The sequence below is a fragment of the Xyrauchen texanus genome, chromosome 39 (genome assembly GCF_025860055.1).
Source record: "Xyrauchen texanus isolate HMW12.3.18 chromosome 39, RBS_HiC_50CHRs, whole genome shotgun sequence".
In the NCBI taxonomy this organism is placed as follows: domain Eukaryota; kingdom Metazoa; phylum Chordata; class Actinopteri; order Cypriniformes; family Catostomidae; genus Xyrauchen; species Xyrauchen texanus.
This window is the reverse complement of record NC_068314.1, coordinates 34630856-34647191: the sequence shown is the minus strand read 5'-3', so window position 1 is coordinate 34647191 and position 16336 is coordinate 34630856. Positions and strand designations below refer to the sequence as shown.

Sequence of the window (16336 nt, the reverse complement as noted above, 5' to 3'; positions counted from 1 at the left end):
CCGGTCTTCCCGTGAAAGAAAAAAAGGATAAACGACCAAATGTTATATTTTTGGCCCATCTTAAATCACCACAGGAATCCCAAAAAGGAATATTTGCCCACTTTGGATTGAATTATTAATTTACAAAGCAGCAATCAGTCTTCTGTTGTGCAGGATGAATGTTCAGTAGGCCTAAATGTTGCATTTCCAACACACCTCAGTTATGTTTTTGTGATTTTAATGAAACTAATTTCATTTTAAAGAGTCGGGAATTGTTTGAATTACCGTTCTACATATGCATTATGAATATGTGCATGGTTCGCCTAAATTGCTGTTTTATCACTAGATATGAATTCACCTCTGCTCCTGTTCTCACACCTAATATGAGAACAAAGGGGACATTTATTTTTCACATTGGCTTACATCATAAATGCATTTAAAAGAAATATGTGTGACAAAGGCAACAAATACAATTTGCCTTTAAAGACCTCATTAAAGGAGTAATAAATGCTCCAATAATTATGCAACCAACAAATACACCACTGGAGATGAAAGAGTATTGGGTGCCAAAATTAAAGTCAGAATTTTGACCGATTCACTAAATGATGCTGTGATTTTAATTGTATTTCGTTTTTTTTTTAATGCATAGATTAGAGGCATATTTATATAAAATATTATTAAACATATCTCAACCTAAACCTATACATCTCAATGTTAAATCAAAACTTAAGACTTTGGATCCTCAGTTTAAATCTAAATATTTACTTATTATTAAGTTATAAATAAGCTCTACTGTGATATGGATACGATTATTTATTATTCATCTCATTTTTACATTCGGTGCTGATAACGTGAATAACCCCCCCAATCTCCCTCCTCGTCCTCCGCCTCCCTCTGTCCTCCTCCCCGCCTCTATGTTAATGAGATGTACCCCGAGCAGGGCTCCACCGGCACGGGCTTTGTCATGCGCTTCTGCCGCTGCGGCTGCTGCTGAAACCGGCCGGAAAAGTGCGCGCTAGCCCCGACTGTCCTTCTCGCATTTAAAACGGACCGTATCGACTCGTCGAAACATATAAACAGGATTCGTTGGTGCACAACGCAAATATTGTTGAAAGTTGGCTTTTAGGTGAGTTCCTCTCTGGCGTGTTTTCGAGGCTTTTGTCTCTGATGTCTGTTGCTTTGTTTTAGTGGCTTGTGCATTGAGGTCACATGAGTTTATTTTGAGTTTCTCTTCGCTAATCTTTTCTTCCTGATGCGATCATTTCAGGTTTTGCTGATGCACTTTTACTTTTATGTCTCTCTCTCTCTCTCTCTCTTTTTTCTTTTGGTAAAACGTTGATTTGAGCTGAGCTCAAAGAGTAAATATTTTTTTATTTTTGTTTTTTTTATAAAAAAATAAAAATAAAAATAAAAAGGTAGGTTGGTCTTTATAGATGGTAGGTAGACTATTTAAATTGTGCATGAACTAAAAAGTGCATTAACTGAAAAGTTGTATGTTTTGTGCTATGTTGAAATGTGTCATTTTGTTTCAGGAAGGACTGATTTAATATATGCATTACGTGCACAATCTTTGCCATTCACAATATTGATAAGATCTCACCATTCCCCATTAGAATGAATGAAAAATCCAGCTTTGAGAGGAGTTGCAAAGGAAAAGCTCAGACTGCTGTGAAGTATTTAACAGAACAGAAGCTGCACAAGCTTTTGTTGAAGTGCTGTTACTGTTTTGACCTCGGTTCCTCTAACAGATTGCATTGTTTCATTAAATCGCCTGGGGCTCAGGGAACCCTATATTCCCTCTTAACATACACACACACACACACACACACACACACTTTTTTGCCGTTACTCCCCCCACAACATGTGGTTCTAGTTCCTGCTGAGATGAAGCCGCAGTCAGCGTAGACTGATTGCTCAGGCGTTCAGGTCTGGTGTAGGGCGAAATGTAAATATTGTGTATGAGATGGAGTAATTAGACTAGTTTTCCCCAAAACGCCTTCTTTCCACATCAGTCGCAAACTCTCCCGTGGCCCAACGCCCCTTAGGTCCTGCACTCAGAGTCAGCGCTCGCAGGTCACCGGGTCACACCGCAGTAGGGAGTGGATCGCTCGCCTGTGTTTGTGATTCAGCCGTTGAGAAACTGTAGAAATGTGCTTCACTTTTAAACACAGTATTTGCTGACTGATTAGGGTGGGGAACGTTTGCACAGTTGTGGAGTGCTTTTGAAAATGCATCTGTTTTTCACGCCCATAGCGTGCATGTGTGTTTGTTCAATACGTTTGATTGCTCATGTGCCCACTCATAGTTGTAAGTCATTTGAATGAGAATCACCCACTCCCCAACCCTCCAATGAAAGAAAACACTTGTCCATTCCTAATACGCTTGTATTCTTCTCCTCATTAAACATCGGCGTGGCTTGGGCTTCATTTCTCTTCTCGATGCCCAGAGCAGCTGCCCGTACGACTCTGTGAAAGCTCCCAGATGTACTTAGCAAAGTCGACTTCTGTTGACCGCCTATCAGCAACCCTGTAACACAAGATGTTTATCTGATCGGACAGAGATGGCCCGGCCCATACAGTGACAATTATAAGGGGAATTTGGTGGCATTGGTGGGGTGCCCTCAAAGCGTTGGCTTGTGCTATTATACACCTTCAATGATGGATTGGTTGGCATTGAATTGCAGGTTTCTGATACTCTGTTAAAGGATTAGTTCACCCAAAAATCTAATCTTTTACTCACCCTCAGGCAATCCCAGATGTGTATGACTATCTTTCTTCAGCAGAACACAAATGAAGATTTTTCAAAGAATATCTCAGCTCTGTAGTCCTCACAATACTAGTGAATGGTGGCCAGAACTTTGAAGCACAAAAAGCACATAAAGGCAGCATGAAAGTAATCCAGTACGACTCCAGTATTTAAGTCCTCAAATCAATATTTAAGTCTGTTTTTATATACTATAAATCTCCATTTTCACTTTCACTTCCAAATTCCACACATGTATTTTTTTGGCTTCTGGTCAGGGCTGGTAAAATTTGGAGATTCATAGTAAAAAAGGACTTAAATATTGATCTGTTTCTCTCACAAACACACACCTATCTTATCACTTCTGAAAACAAGTATTAAACCACTGTAGTCGTATTGGATTACTTTTATGCCGCCTTTATGTGCTTTTTGGAGCTTCAACGTTCTGGTTACCATATATTTGCATTGTAAGGACCTACAGAGTGGAGATATTCTTCTAAAAATCTTCATTTGTGTTCTTTAAAACACATCTGCGATGAGGGTGAATAAATTATGAGAGAATTTTCATTTTTGGGTGAACTATCCCTTTAAGGGTTGGTTTTAAGGAGAGGGTAAGGATTTCCAAACATTAAAAATGTTGGATTGTGAGACATGGTGATAAATATTTTATTAGCACACTCTCATGGATGTATTTGATGAAATTACAGTGAATCTAAATATCTGATTTTCCGCTCCTCTTTTTGTTTATGTGCCATTTCCTTTAATATCTGCTGGTCATATCAAATATTATTTTTAGTGTTTTACAGCTGATACTTTTAACACTGCCTGAAAATACCTTTTTAAGAACATACAAAGCACTCTAATGATGTTGAATGCTACAAAAGAAATACAATAAGGTGCTCTTTTAAATGAGATTATGAAGTAGGCACTGCATTAAGGTCTGTGTTTTGAGCCAGCAACAAAATGAATAATACATTAACTTGCACACTCAAAAATGATTATGGGGAATTCTTTGTTGCTCTGAATGTGATAAAACAGACTTGGAAGGGAACCAGGAGAGAGACGCACACTGCAAATGTTTTATCTTTTTCAAAAATTTAGATGTGTTGATACAGATTTCCTGATTCGAGTTCATTTCAGTCATAATGTCCATTTTGCTTACATATTAACACAATTTAAATACATAATATATATGGATGGAATACATGGAATTTGTACATAAAAAAATTTAATAAAATAAAAAGCTAAATTGTGACCAAAACGATGAACAACTAATGTTTTTCTAAAATTGTAATAATTTATTTTTGCAAGCTATTATGTCCGTATGTCTGTATAATTTACAGCAAGCTGAAAATGTATTTAAATATTCAAAATTCCAATTCTAAAAAATTTCAGCTTGCTGTAAATCATACGGACATAATAACTGAAATTTTAGAAAAACATTAGTTTTTCATCATTTTGGTCACATTTTTGCTTTTTATTTTATTAAAATGTTTTATGTATAAATTCCATGTATTCCATCCATACATATTATGTATTTAAATTGTGTTATTATATTATATAAGAGGTTGCATATTGTTTACATGCATATTTCACACTATATGCAATAATTTTTATTGATATGCAGAACAAATGTTAAAATGGTGCTGTCGCTTTAAGAATAGTGGCAGTTCAGCGAGTGTCTCGCAGAAGTGTTTTGGTTGAGCTCACATTAACAAGAGTGGAGTCGCACGGTTACCACATCCGTGCTATGTGTGATTAAAATTTAAGGTTTGTTTTTTGTTGCTTTTAAACAACAGACTGTAAAGATCCGAAAGGATAATAAAAGAGTCATTATTCAATGACAAATGGATTTCGTGGATCTAGTATTTGGACACATTAAACAGAACGAATCACACTAAACTTGTACTCTTAGCATGCAGTGCGCTTTATTGCCAATATGTCACTCAAACACTGGTGAGTGAAATCTGAGCATTTACCATCAAGTGGCTTATCACAGACATTTTTAGTTGCATAGTGTGATATTTGTTTGCATGTGTAGTCCGTGGGTTCACAAGAGAGTCAAGTTTACATTTACATTTACATTTATGCATTTGGCAGACGCTGTTATCCAAAGCGACTTACAGTGCACTTATTACAGGGACAATCCCCCCGGAGCAACCTGGAGTTAAGTGCCTTACTCAAGGACACAATGGTGGTGGCTGTGGGGATCAAACCAGCAACTTTCTGATTACCAGTTTACCAGTTATGTGCATTAGACCACTACACCACTACCACTCCAGAGGAAGAGAATAGAGGAAGCCAGTGAACATCCAGACAGCCATTACCGGAAGCCAGTGATTATAGTTTATAAAGTTATAAATATGGATATTTTTCTTACAAAAATGCATCGCTTTGCTTCAGAAAGCCTTTATTAACCCCCTGGAGCTGAATGGATTACTTTTTTGAAGGATGGATGCCCTTTTTTGGGCTTCAAAATCTAAGGTACCATTCACTCCCATTATAAAGCTTGGAAGAGCCAGGATATTTTTAATATAATTCCAGTTGTGTTTGGCTGAAAAAGAAAGTCATATACAGCTAGGATGGTTTGAGGCTGAGTTAGTTATGGGATCATTTTCATTTTTGGGTGAATCGAGATCAAGATGAAGATCATGATTAGTTGGAAAATCTATATTTTACCCAGACTTATATGCAAAACTACATGTGCTGTTAAAGGAGTATTTCATTTAAAAAAAAAAAAAAGAAAATTGTCATGATTTACTCACTTTCAGGTTGTTCCAAACCCATTTGACTTTTTCTCTACCACGGAACTCAAAAAGTATCCTCAGTCACCATTCACTTTCAATACATCTTTATTTTTTCTCTCCATACAATGGTGACTGAGATTGTCCATATTTTGTCCTACTGCACAGGATGACTTTTTCCACATCTGAAATCTCCCATTGCCACAAAACAAAAAACTATTATATTCTCTGAAAATAAGTTTTAGTCTTGCAGTTTGTCTTATCAGATAAACAGGTCTTGTTTTAAGGATCTTTAGGTATTTTACTGGAAAACCAGACAAAGACACCCATTAAAGATGCCATTTTCTCTCTTTTTATTCTTTTGGTAATACAATAGCACTTTTTAGTTGTATCACGAGTATCATGATCAAATGTATTGTTTCCTTTTGATGATAAAATGCATAATTGCTCAATGTTATTTGTCGTTTATATTAAAGGTAGATGGATATATTGGTTTTACCAATTAATCTGTTAAAAACAATTTGGCAGATTAATCGGTTCTCTGCCTTTTCCACCACCTTAGTTATCAGTATCGGCAAAATCCACTAACGGTCGACCACTAGTTTATATGACCTGGACGCATGTTTCTCTCAGTGTTTTGTAACTTTTCCCATTTGTCCCTCTCTAGTCACCTTCCTGAAGACTTTTATTCCGAGATTGGGCCAGTCCAGTCTGCCCCGGCGCTCCATGCAGTCCCCGTACCGCCTGCCGCACCCCTTGCCACCTCTGCCCGTGCGCAAGGGGGTGCGAGGGAGGAGACCCAAGAGTCAGACCATCGCCATGCTGAAAGCAGCAGCCGAAGCTGCCGCAACTGCAGCCGCCATGTCACAGGACGGCCAAACGCAGTCTAACCAAGCCAAGAGTCACATGACCTCACTGCTCTCACCCAAACTTTATAAAAAGAGAGGACCCAAACCCGGCAGCAAGGTACAACTTGTCTTTTTGAAATTCTGCCGTGCTAATTCGTTTAAACGGGGATTATTATTTAATGTATTTATTTAGAACAGTGTTCCTCAACTGGTTTTGCTTAAGGACCCAGCCAGACTTTTACATCAGTTGGACATCGGTTGCGACCCTACATATTATTAAAATTAAGTGCACAACAGTAAACACAGATGTCCGCAAACATTAAAGGCCCTCCTCATACTTCCTACAAATCGAAGGACCAATGGGTGTGACGTCTTTTAGAACAAAATCTGGCCAAAACAAAAGTGTTTTTGCATATCGGTGGCTCGTAACAGCTCGCCAGTGCGAACGCTTAGGAAAACTTCTTGCCGGCTGCTGAACGCCTTTTTACTGTCATCGGTAGGTGTGACCTGGAGCTCCACCTACTTTGAGGCCAACAGCTGATTCCCGTTCAATCAGTTAAGATCTGTTAACAAACACATCGCCCTGCATTTATTAGCGAACTGGTGCAAATGTACCTACATCTGTACTATTGTTGCATAGACACATTTTCCAAGAACATATTGCATGTTTTTGTTTGTTTGTTTGTTTGTTTAATTAGGCTACTTCAAATCTAATCAAATAAATGTGCATTCACTCATGTGCCTACTGCAGCTAAAGCCATTCAGATATCTGTCCATTGTATGGTATGTCATCATACATATCATTATTCTTTTGCCTGTATTTTACACCCATCTTTGCAGTAGTATCAGTGCCATCATAAATGATAATAACAGAGTGTATTCACCGAATAGTATGGCTGTGTATAGTGTATTAGCGCATTAGCATCATGTATTCAGAATGTAAACAAGATACATTACACATTATCTTCTGCATATACATCATCAAGTGGTTAAAACAGCTTATTTACTTATCTCGTGTGAATTCTACACATAGAATGAGGCATTAAATCATTAATAACACATTTGAATTTCATATTAGTTGATGTTTTTCAAGTAGTCTCGAGTGTCCTCATATTTACGTAAATGTACCTCCCACAGTGGTGGGTTGAGTGTCTGAATGATGGAAAACAGTATGTCGTTGCTCAGATGTTTTGAACTTTTTGCCTTTGAACAAAGAACGAAGAAGCACTTTGTAAGTTTGCTTTGGCGAATCCTTTAGGGGCGAATACACTAAACAGTTGTGCCACATTTGCGTGTGATATTTCAGTACTAACCCCCAGCGAAGTAATTTAAGCGGGTGCAATCAGCACTGTAATAGCAGTGCGTCTTTACTATTTAAACTAAGTCATTGACATTTCTTTTTTCAAACACTCCTCCCTTCTATGGCTGGGTTTTATATGCACATTTTGAGAAATTCCATAAAAAGTCTGGATCGAAACACGAAGATGCACAAAGTTTCCAAAATGCACATGAAATGGTATATGATCTGCACTTATATAGCGCTTTTTTTAACCTTAGAGGTTACCAAAGCGCTTTACACTGTGTCCCATTCACCCACACATTCACACTCACACTCACACTCATACACCAATGGCAGCAGAGCTGCCATGCTAGGCGCTAGCCTGCCATTGGGAGCAACTTGGGGTTCAGTGTCTTGCCCAAGGACACTTCGGCATGTGAAGTCATGCGGGCCGGGAATCAAACCGCCAACCCTGCGATCAGTGGCCAACCCGCTCCACCACCTGAGCCACAGCCGCCCATATCCTCCCTTTTAAACGTTGACAAGCCTATTTATTTTACTATCCGATCAATACATGGTGATATTCCTTGTTGCATTTGCAGATCACTATGCAGCTTTTGTTTGATTTGAGGGTGGGTCATAAGCAATAATTCAAATGAAACACTGACACTTTCTCTTCCCCATGAACGGTACGTTAAGCATGCTGGATTGTTCTCGAGTCTGTCACAGTCAAGAGAAGGCCTTTGGAGTCATTGTTTCAGACTTAAAATGAAGGTGAATGATAGCGGGGTTGTTTATTCGTGTTTTATCTCTCATTCTCCATCTTCCTCCTCCACAGAGGAAACCGAAGTTTCCTCATTCACTCTCAAGCCCCACATTGTCCTCTTCAGTGTCAGATGGGAGACTGTCTAGTCTGCAGACGACAAGAGACTCGGGTGTCGTCTCCACCGGTAGGGCTTTATTTTACTGCTATTCAATGGAGTTAAATGTATTATGGGGTGATCCTCACAAAAACTGTCAAGAAAATGTTCTGGTCCTATATTGCTCCAAAATCAAAAGGAACAAATAATACGATTATATTCTGTATAAAGAAAATGAAACCTATTTTATGACCATTAAGATTTTTTTATATTGTGACATTGTTTTCGCAACACGTGGAGATCGAGAAAAGAAAACAGCGTTGAAGAATATTAGAAACACTTCATAAACGATTAAATTTTTACTGCTGGAGAAGTTGACTGGCAGTATTATCACATATACACAGTCTGAGGAGTGATTAGAAAGAATCGAGTGTTATTATCATTAAGAACAGGAGTGATTATATGCCACTGCCACACAAACTGTATAAACTTGAATGTTTAAAATCACTGCGTAGTGCACACTCATAATGACTGTTAAAACAAATGTTTAAAATACACTGGCAGCCAAAAGTTTGGAATAATGTTCAGATTTTGCTGTTATGGAAAGAAATTTGTACTTCTATTCATCAAAGCGGCATTCAACTGATCACAATGTATAGTCAGGACATTAATAACATGAAAAATTACTATTACAATTTGATACAAATGTTCAGATTAACTACTTCAAAGCATTCTAATTAAAAAATCCTCCATGTGCAGCAATGACAGCTTTGCAGATCCTAGTTATTCTAGCTGTCAGTTTGTCCAGATACTCAGGTGACCTTTCACCCCACACTTCCTGTAGCACTTGCCATAGATGTGACAGTCTTGTCGGACACTTCTCACGCACCTTACAGTCTAACTGATCCCACAAAAGCTCAATGTGGTTAAGATCCGTAACACTCTTTTCCAATTATCTATTGTCCAATGTCTGTGTTTCTTTGCCCACTCGAAACTTTTCTTTTAGGTCTTCTGTTTCAAAAGTTCATAAGTCCTCCTGAGTCTTCTCTTTACTGTTGTACATGAAACTGGTGTTGAGCGGGTAGAATTCAATGAAGCTGTCAGCGGAGGACATGTGAGGCGTCCATTCTCAAACTAGAGACTCTATTTTAGTTGCACATCTAGTCTTCCACATCTCTTCTGGCCTTGTTAGAGACAGTTGTGCTTTGACTTTGAAGACAGTAGTTACACCTTTGTATGAAATCTCCAGTTTGTTGGCAATCTCAAGCATTGTATCGCCTTCATTCCTCAAAACAATGATTGACTGATGAGTTTCTAGAGAAAGCTGTTTATTGATTTTTTTTGCCATTTTTGACCTAATATTGACCTTAAGACATGCCAGTCTATTGCATACTGTGGCAACTCAAAAACAAACACAAAGACAATGTTAAACTTCATTTAATGAACCAAATAGCGTTCAGCTGTGTTTGATGTAATGGCTTATAAGTGATCAATTCAGCATGATTACTCAAGGATAAGGTGTTGGAGTGATGGCTGCTCAAAAATGACTTTTTTCAGATAGTGTTGATGTTGTTTTTTTTACATAGTAATGTCCTGACTATACTTTGATCAGTTGAATGTCACTTTGGTGAATTAAAATCCCAATTTCCTTCTGAAACAGCAAAATCTGTACATTATTCCAAACTTTTGGCCACCAGTGTAAATGTTTGATTGTATCTTATTGTCGTGTACATCTACTTGTGTTATACATTTGTTCAAATGTATTGTTGCATGTTACGAATTGAAAGTGACGAGATCGAAACGCTCCAAGGGTCGATATAATGCATTGCACACAATAAAGCACAGATCCTAACCAACAAATCCCCTCTTCAGTCTAAACCATTATCAGATACTTTAAAACTTAACTGCTGTCAATGAGCACAGTAATAACAATTACGCAATTTGTTTGGGGGTGGGGGTGGGGTGGGGGTGGGGGGGGGGCACCACCACCACCACCACCACCACCACTACTACAAAGGCATATTGACACAAAGACATTTATACAGAATGCACTGCAAGTCACAGCAATAGTATTAATATTATTAATATTTGGCCAAAAAAAAATACAAAAAAACGTAAAATCCGTAATGTTGGTTAATATCATTTACATGTTAAGAGAACCCGTATAAGAAAATAATTTTCCGTTTTTAAGGCATTTGATGCTATTAAAATGCACATCCTCACTGCTGGTTCAGAATTTCTTCCTTCAATGTTTATTTCAGTTGCCAAATCAGCTTTCTGTGCTTTAGCGCCACCTGGCTTTGGTAACTGCTATGGCTTCTGACACGCGATCTAAAGCTCTTATTTTATTGGTCAGGGCATTTCATCACCTGGCGAAAATAAATAAATCTGCATGTGAATGATCGCTCCAGGTCTGAATGGCTTCTTACGAATCCATTGATTCAATTAAAAATGTTAACTGTGGTGAGAAATCACAGCGGAAATTTGCATTTGGTGTACAAAGGCCTTGAGTATCCTTAAAATAACGTCACAATGCTAAAAGTCTTAATGTTTTTAAACGTAGGCTTTATTCATTAATTATTCAACCTCATTCGTTAGCTTGAGAAAATGACCAGAGTGTAAATAAAATAAACTAAAGAGTTTTTTGTTGTGATGATTTACTATTATTACAACATATGGAAAATTGCAATTATATAGAGTGCCATGTAATATGTATATGTAATATGTGTTATGTTCTGATGTATTTGCGTTGTGTTGTACACTTTACCTCAACATCCACCCTCTCATCCGCCTCTCTAGTTTGCGTGTACGTAAATAAACACGGAGAGTCGGGACCGCACCTGGATCGCAAGCTGTTGTTGCAGCTGCCGGATCATTTTGGACCGGGCCCAGTGAACACGGTTCTGCAGCATGCGGTCCAAGCCTGCGTGGACTGTGCGTTTCAGCCCAAAGCTCTGTTCAGCTTCCTGCAGTCTCAGTCTGACGGCGGGGAGATCATCAGAGGTTCGTTTGAAATGTTTATGCAAACTGCTTTTCTTATAATCAAACACGTTTTAAGAAATGGATTTCATATTGACATAAGAGCTTTATTTGAATAAATATAATTGAATGATACTTCAATAGAGCGCAACTGGTTCTGGAAGTAAAAGTCCCATTACTTTTTTTTTCTCCATAGGCAAATTAATTATTAATGATAAATTAAAACATTTACATTTATGCATTTAGCAGACACTTTTATCCAAAGCGACTTACAGAGCACATATTACAGGGACAATCCCCCCGGAGCAACCTGGAATTAAGTGCCTTGCTCAAGGACACAATGGTGGTGACTGTGGGGCTCGAACCAGTGTCCTTCTGATTACCAGATTACCAGTTATGTGCTTAGACCACTACACCACCACCACTCCAAAACAGACCTAAAATCAGGGAACAATATAATAATTCTAGATACTAAAATATTATGCATTGGTAAATAAAATATAAATAATAATAATAATTCAATGAAATAGTGATAATTAGTATACAACAATAACATTATAACCTGTCACATAATTACACCAGTGGGTTATCATTTTGACTTTTGACCCATGTATACTAACATAGAGGATATTGTGTGTATATAACATTGTCTATAACATATATATATAATATTGTTTATTCTGGTCTTGTTTTATGTCTAATGACTTTTTCTTAATATTTATTGCTCTTTTATTTTTCTTCTAAGTTTATAAAAAGTGTTAAAATCAAGACAGGTCTACTTTGCACAATTTGATAAGAATTTAAATATCATATTTGCAATTTATTTAGTATTTTTCAGTGCAGTTTCGCTGTATATCAATCCTGCTGTGATAACCCCCACTGCAAGCATAATAGAGGACAATTGAGTTTTTATAAACTGTTATAGAAATAAAAAAAGTTTAGACATTTAGAGAAGAATGACTTGTACAGAGTTCGGTTCATTAGGTGTCATTACCAAAAACAGTTATTATTAAAATATGAATATAGTTGTAAATGTATATTAAATTGAAAGTTCTCTTGTGTTAACAAGATTAAAGCTTACACAACTTTTTTCAGAAAAAAAAAATTAAGTGAAAAAAAGTGAGAAGTGAAAGCATGGGTGTGTATGACCTGAAAAGAGAAGTGTTGTGTGTGTGTGTGTGTGTGTGTGTGTGCAGAGCTGATGTCATCAGACTGCGAGTAATAAGGGATGACATCTGTGTGTAACCTGGTTTTGGAGCATTTGATTGGGACGCTCCCCGGGGATGTAAGCGGGTTTTGTGTATGCGGGTCTATGTTTGTGTGTGCAGTTGGGGGTGGAGCCCACGCTGGGTCTGTGGGGCCATCTGCCGCGACACCCTGGCCCCTTAATCGGCACATGTTTAGCCAGATCAACACCCCCCCCACCTCACTTTAAAAATACTGTTTTGGTAAAATGCCAGCGTTTTGGGGGGAAGGGAAGTGGTTTTGTTTTTTTGTATAGCGTATGTTTGGTAATCATGTAGATGAAAAGTGACAGGGGAAGTAATATCGCCCAGAGTGAGAGTTTAAATATCAAAATTTTAAGATTTGTGATCTGTTACATGGATATATTCATGAAACGCTTACAACAGTATAATAAGCAATTTTCATTCCAAGTGGCATGTTTACAAGTATTGCAGTTACTTTTATAAAACAGATCGTTCTGACGAGTTCAGTGTTAATCTCGTCAATTAAATTACTGATGAAAATGTTCATTGTTCATTTTTGAAGAGATTGAAAATATGCATCACGACTAGAATCAAGCAGATTGAATCAAAACAGATTTTAACAATACTTGTAACGCATGGCCTTTGTTGCTTTTAATTAATTGCTCCTTTTTTGCTTTCTCAGTTCGCTCTGATGGAGGAATCCACTACGTCAAGCTCCCCACGGCCTCCAGTGCATCGTTTGTTCTGCGCTTTCTAGAAACTCTGTGTCACCACCTGCAGTGTGACAACCTGTTCAGCAGCCAGCCCTTTAGTCCACTTACTAACACACAAACGTCCTACGACAGGAGCAAGTCAGGTATGTGTAGTGTTTGAAGTATGAAATCCAGCGGTCTGCTATTGTCCAAGACAAACCCATAGACCACCTACAGTCTGAACTCTGACTGTTTAAAGCAAATTGTACGTACGCAAAACTGGAAAGCACTTTCTTGATCTTGCAAGCTCTGAACCGATTGACTGGCTTTATGCAATTTCTTATAGCAAGGGCACAAAGAGTTTTATTTTGGTACAGTGAGCATTTTTGAGGATGAATTAATCACTGTATTTGACAAAATTTGCCAGGTTAGTTGCACTTAGTAGCAAGTTAACTAGATAGCCACGAGCATAACAGTATGTTTTCAATGTCTGATAATCAATCAGAACTTTTGCATTGAAATTATCATCCAATTGTATACACATCCTAAATATTCACCTGTTTTTTTTTGTCTGTAGAAACCCAAAATAAGAATCCGAAATAGATCTCAGAGAAAAAATAACCCAAAATAATTGCAAGGGATGCAAACCGTTGTGATGGAATGCAAAATATTTTGCGAGAGAATGCAAACTATTTAAAGGGGAAACAAACTATTGCAAAATAATGCAAAATTCACTTTGAGGGAGTGCAAAACAAACTGCAAGGAATGCAAAAATTTGTGAGAGAACCTGATACTTATTGCAAAGAACGCCAAACCTATTGAGAGGGAACATAAAACCAATGCGAGGGAACGCAAAACCAATGCAAGGGAATGCAAAACAAATGCAAGGGAACGCAAAACTAATGCAAGGGAATGCAAAACAAATGCAAGGGAACGCAAAACAAATGCAAGGGAACTCAAAACTAATGCAAGGGAATGCAAAAGAAATGCAAGGGAACGTAAAACAAATGCAAGGGAACGTAAAACAAATGCAAGGGAACGCAAAACCAATGCAAGGGAACACAAAACCAATGCAAGGGAACGCAAAACTAATGCAAGGGAACGCAAAACCAATGCAAGGAAACGCAAAACTAATGCAAGGGAACGCAAAACCAATTCAAGGGAATGCAAAACCAATTCAAGGAATGCAAAACTAATGCAAGGTACGCAAAACCAATGCAAGGAAACGCAAAACTAATGCAAGGGAACGCAAAACCAATGCAAGGGAACGCAAAACTAATGCAAGGGAACGCAAAGGTTATTGCAAGGAAACAAAACGACTCGGTTACTAACGTAACCTCGGTTCCCTGAGAGGAGGGAACGAGTATTGCGTAAGTAGCTTACGCTATGGGAAAACTCCGTTTCTCGAGAAATATTGAAGTCTTTATGTAAAACGCATTGCAGCTGCACAGCAGACAGCAATGAGCGAGGCAGCTCGGTCATTGGCTGTGCTGCGGCAACTTGCTCGAACCAATGACGGGGCAACTCTGAACGGCGTGACCAATGAGCCGCTTCACGCCCAGCGCTCAGAGCCCGCCAATATTGGCGTGGCTAAGGCTATATATTAGGCGCCCGTCATGAGAGTTCTTTAGGTTCAATCGACTGAAGCGACTGACCAAGCACAAGCACGGCAGCTTACGCAATACTCGTTCCCTCCTCTCAGGGAACCGAGGTTACGTTAGTAACCGAGTCGTTCCCTCTCGAGAGGTCTCTCCTATTGCGTAAGTAGCTTACGCTATGGGAACACCATGCAAAACGCCGTGCGTGATGACTTCGCTCTATAAAGCCAGAGGCAGATGCCTGAGCCTTAAAGCAAAGTGATTATTCAACGAGCCGGCCAACGGCGAGCAATATAATGGGATAATACAGAGTGCCTTTGCCCCAAGGTGGCCCATGGTGGGGCGCTCATTGTAAAAACACACGCACATATCTTATGTACTGATTTTTCTTTTTACTGATATGCATAAAAAACTCCCTAAGTCAGTCAGAGACGGACCTTATAAGGGAGGAGATAATGCTCAGCATATATGTACTCCAGTCCATACTACAGTCAGGCTGCTAGAATGTTGGAATGCAATGAGGGGACCTGTAGGTTATAAAACCTGATAAATGTCGAAGGCGAGGCCCAGCCTGCCGAGGCACAAATATCCTAAATGGGTATCCCACTCGACCACGCCCACGAGGAGGCCATGCTCCTCGTAGAGTGAGCTCTGACGCCTAAGGGGCATTGAAGGCCCTTGGCTTCATAAGCCAGCGCTATAGCATCTACTATCCAGCGCGATATTCTTTGCTTTGAAACTGCGAGACCTTTCGTGCGGCCGCCAAAGCATACGAATAATTGTTCCGTCTGTCTGAACGGGGCAGAATGTTCCAAGTATACTCTGAGCGCCCTGACCGGGCAGAGAAAATTAACGTCGCTTTCGTCTGCTGAAGACGATAGCGCTGCCAGAGATATCACCTGTACTCTGAAGGGTGTGGAGAGCACTTTAGGAATATACCCGTGCTTTGGCCTAAGGACAACTCTGCAGTCGTTAGGTCCAAATTCCAGGCAAGCAGCGCTTGATGACAGCGCGTGCAGGTCGCCCACTCTCTTGACTGAGGCGAGTGCCAGCAAGAGCGCAGTTTTGAGCGAGGCACTCTTGAGTGTGTCCAGGACCGATGCCAGGTCCCAGATCGGTACCGAGGGGGGGCGAGGAGGGTTCATCCTCCTAGCGCCTCTTAGGAAACGAATGATTAGGTCGTTTTTCCCTAATGATCGTCCTTTATCAGGATTGTGTGACGCCGCTATGGCAGCCACATAGACTTTGAGCGTGGAGGGTGTGCGGTCCGCCTCCAGCAGCTCTTGCAAAAAGGCGAGTACACTTGGTATCTCGCACGATTTCGGGTTCAAGCTCTTGGTATCACACCAGTCACTGAACACTTTCCACTTTTGGGCATATAAGCGCCTCGTAGAGGGCACTCGCGCC

General features: G+C 39.3%; 1 protein-coding gene across 1 annotated transcript in view; it reads left to right on the top strand.

Annotated features, from left to right (window-relative positions):
- The window catches only part of LOC127632764 (polycomb protein SCMH1-like), a 36905-nt gene that overhangs the window by 8655 nt on the left and 11914 nt on the right, over positions 1-16336 (top strand). Inside the window, 4 exon segments of the mRNA XM_052111523.1 lie at positions 6133-6431; positions 8431-8542; positions 11252-11455; positions 13322-13495. Of these exon segments, the coding sequence (XP_051967483.1) occupies positions 6133-6431; positions 8431-8542; positions 11252-11455; positions 13322-13495 (789 nt within the window).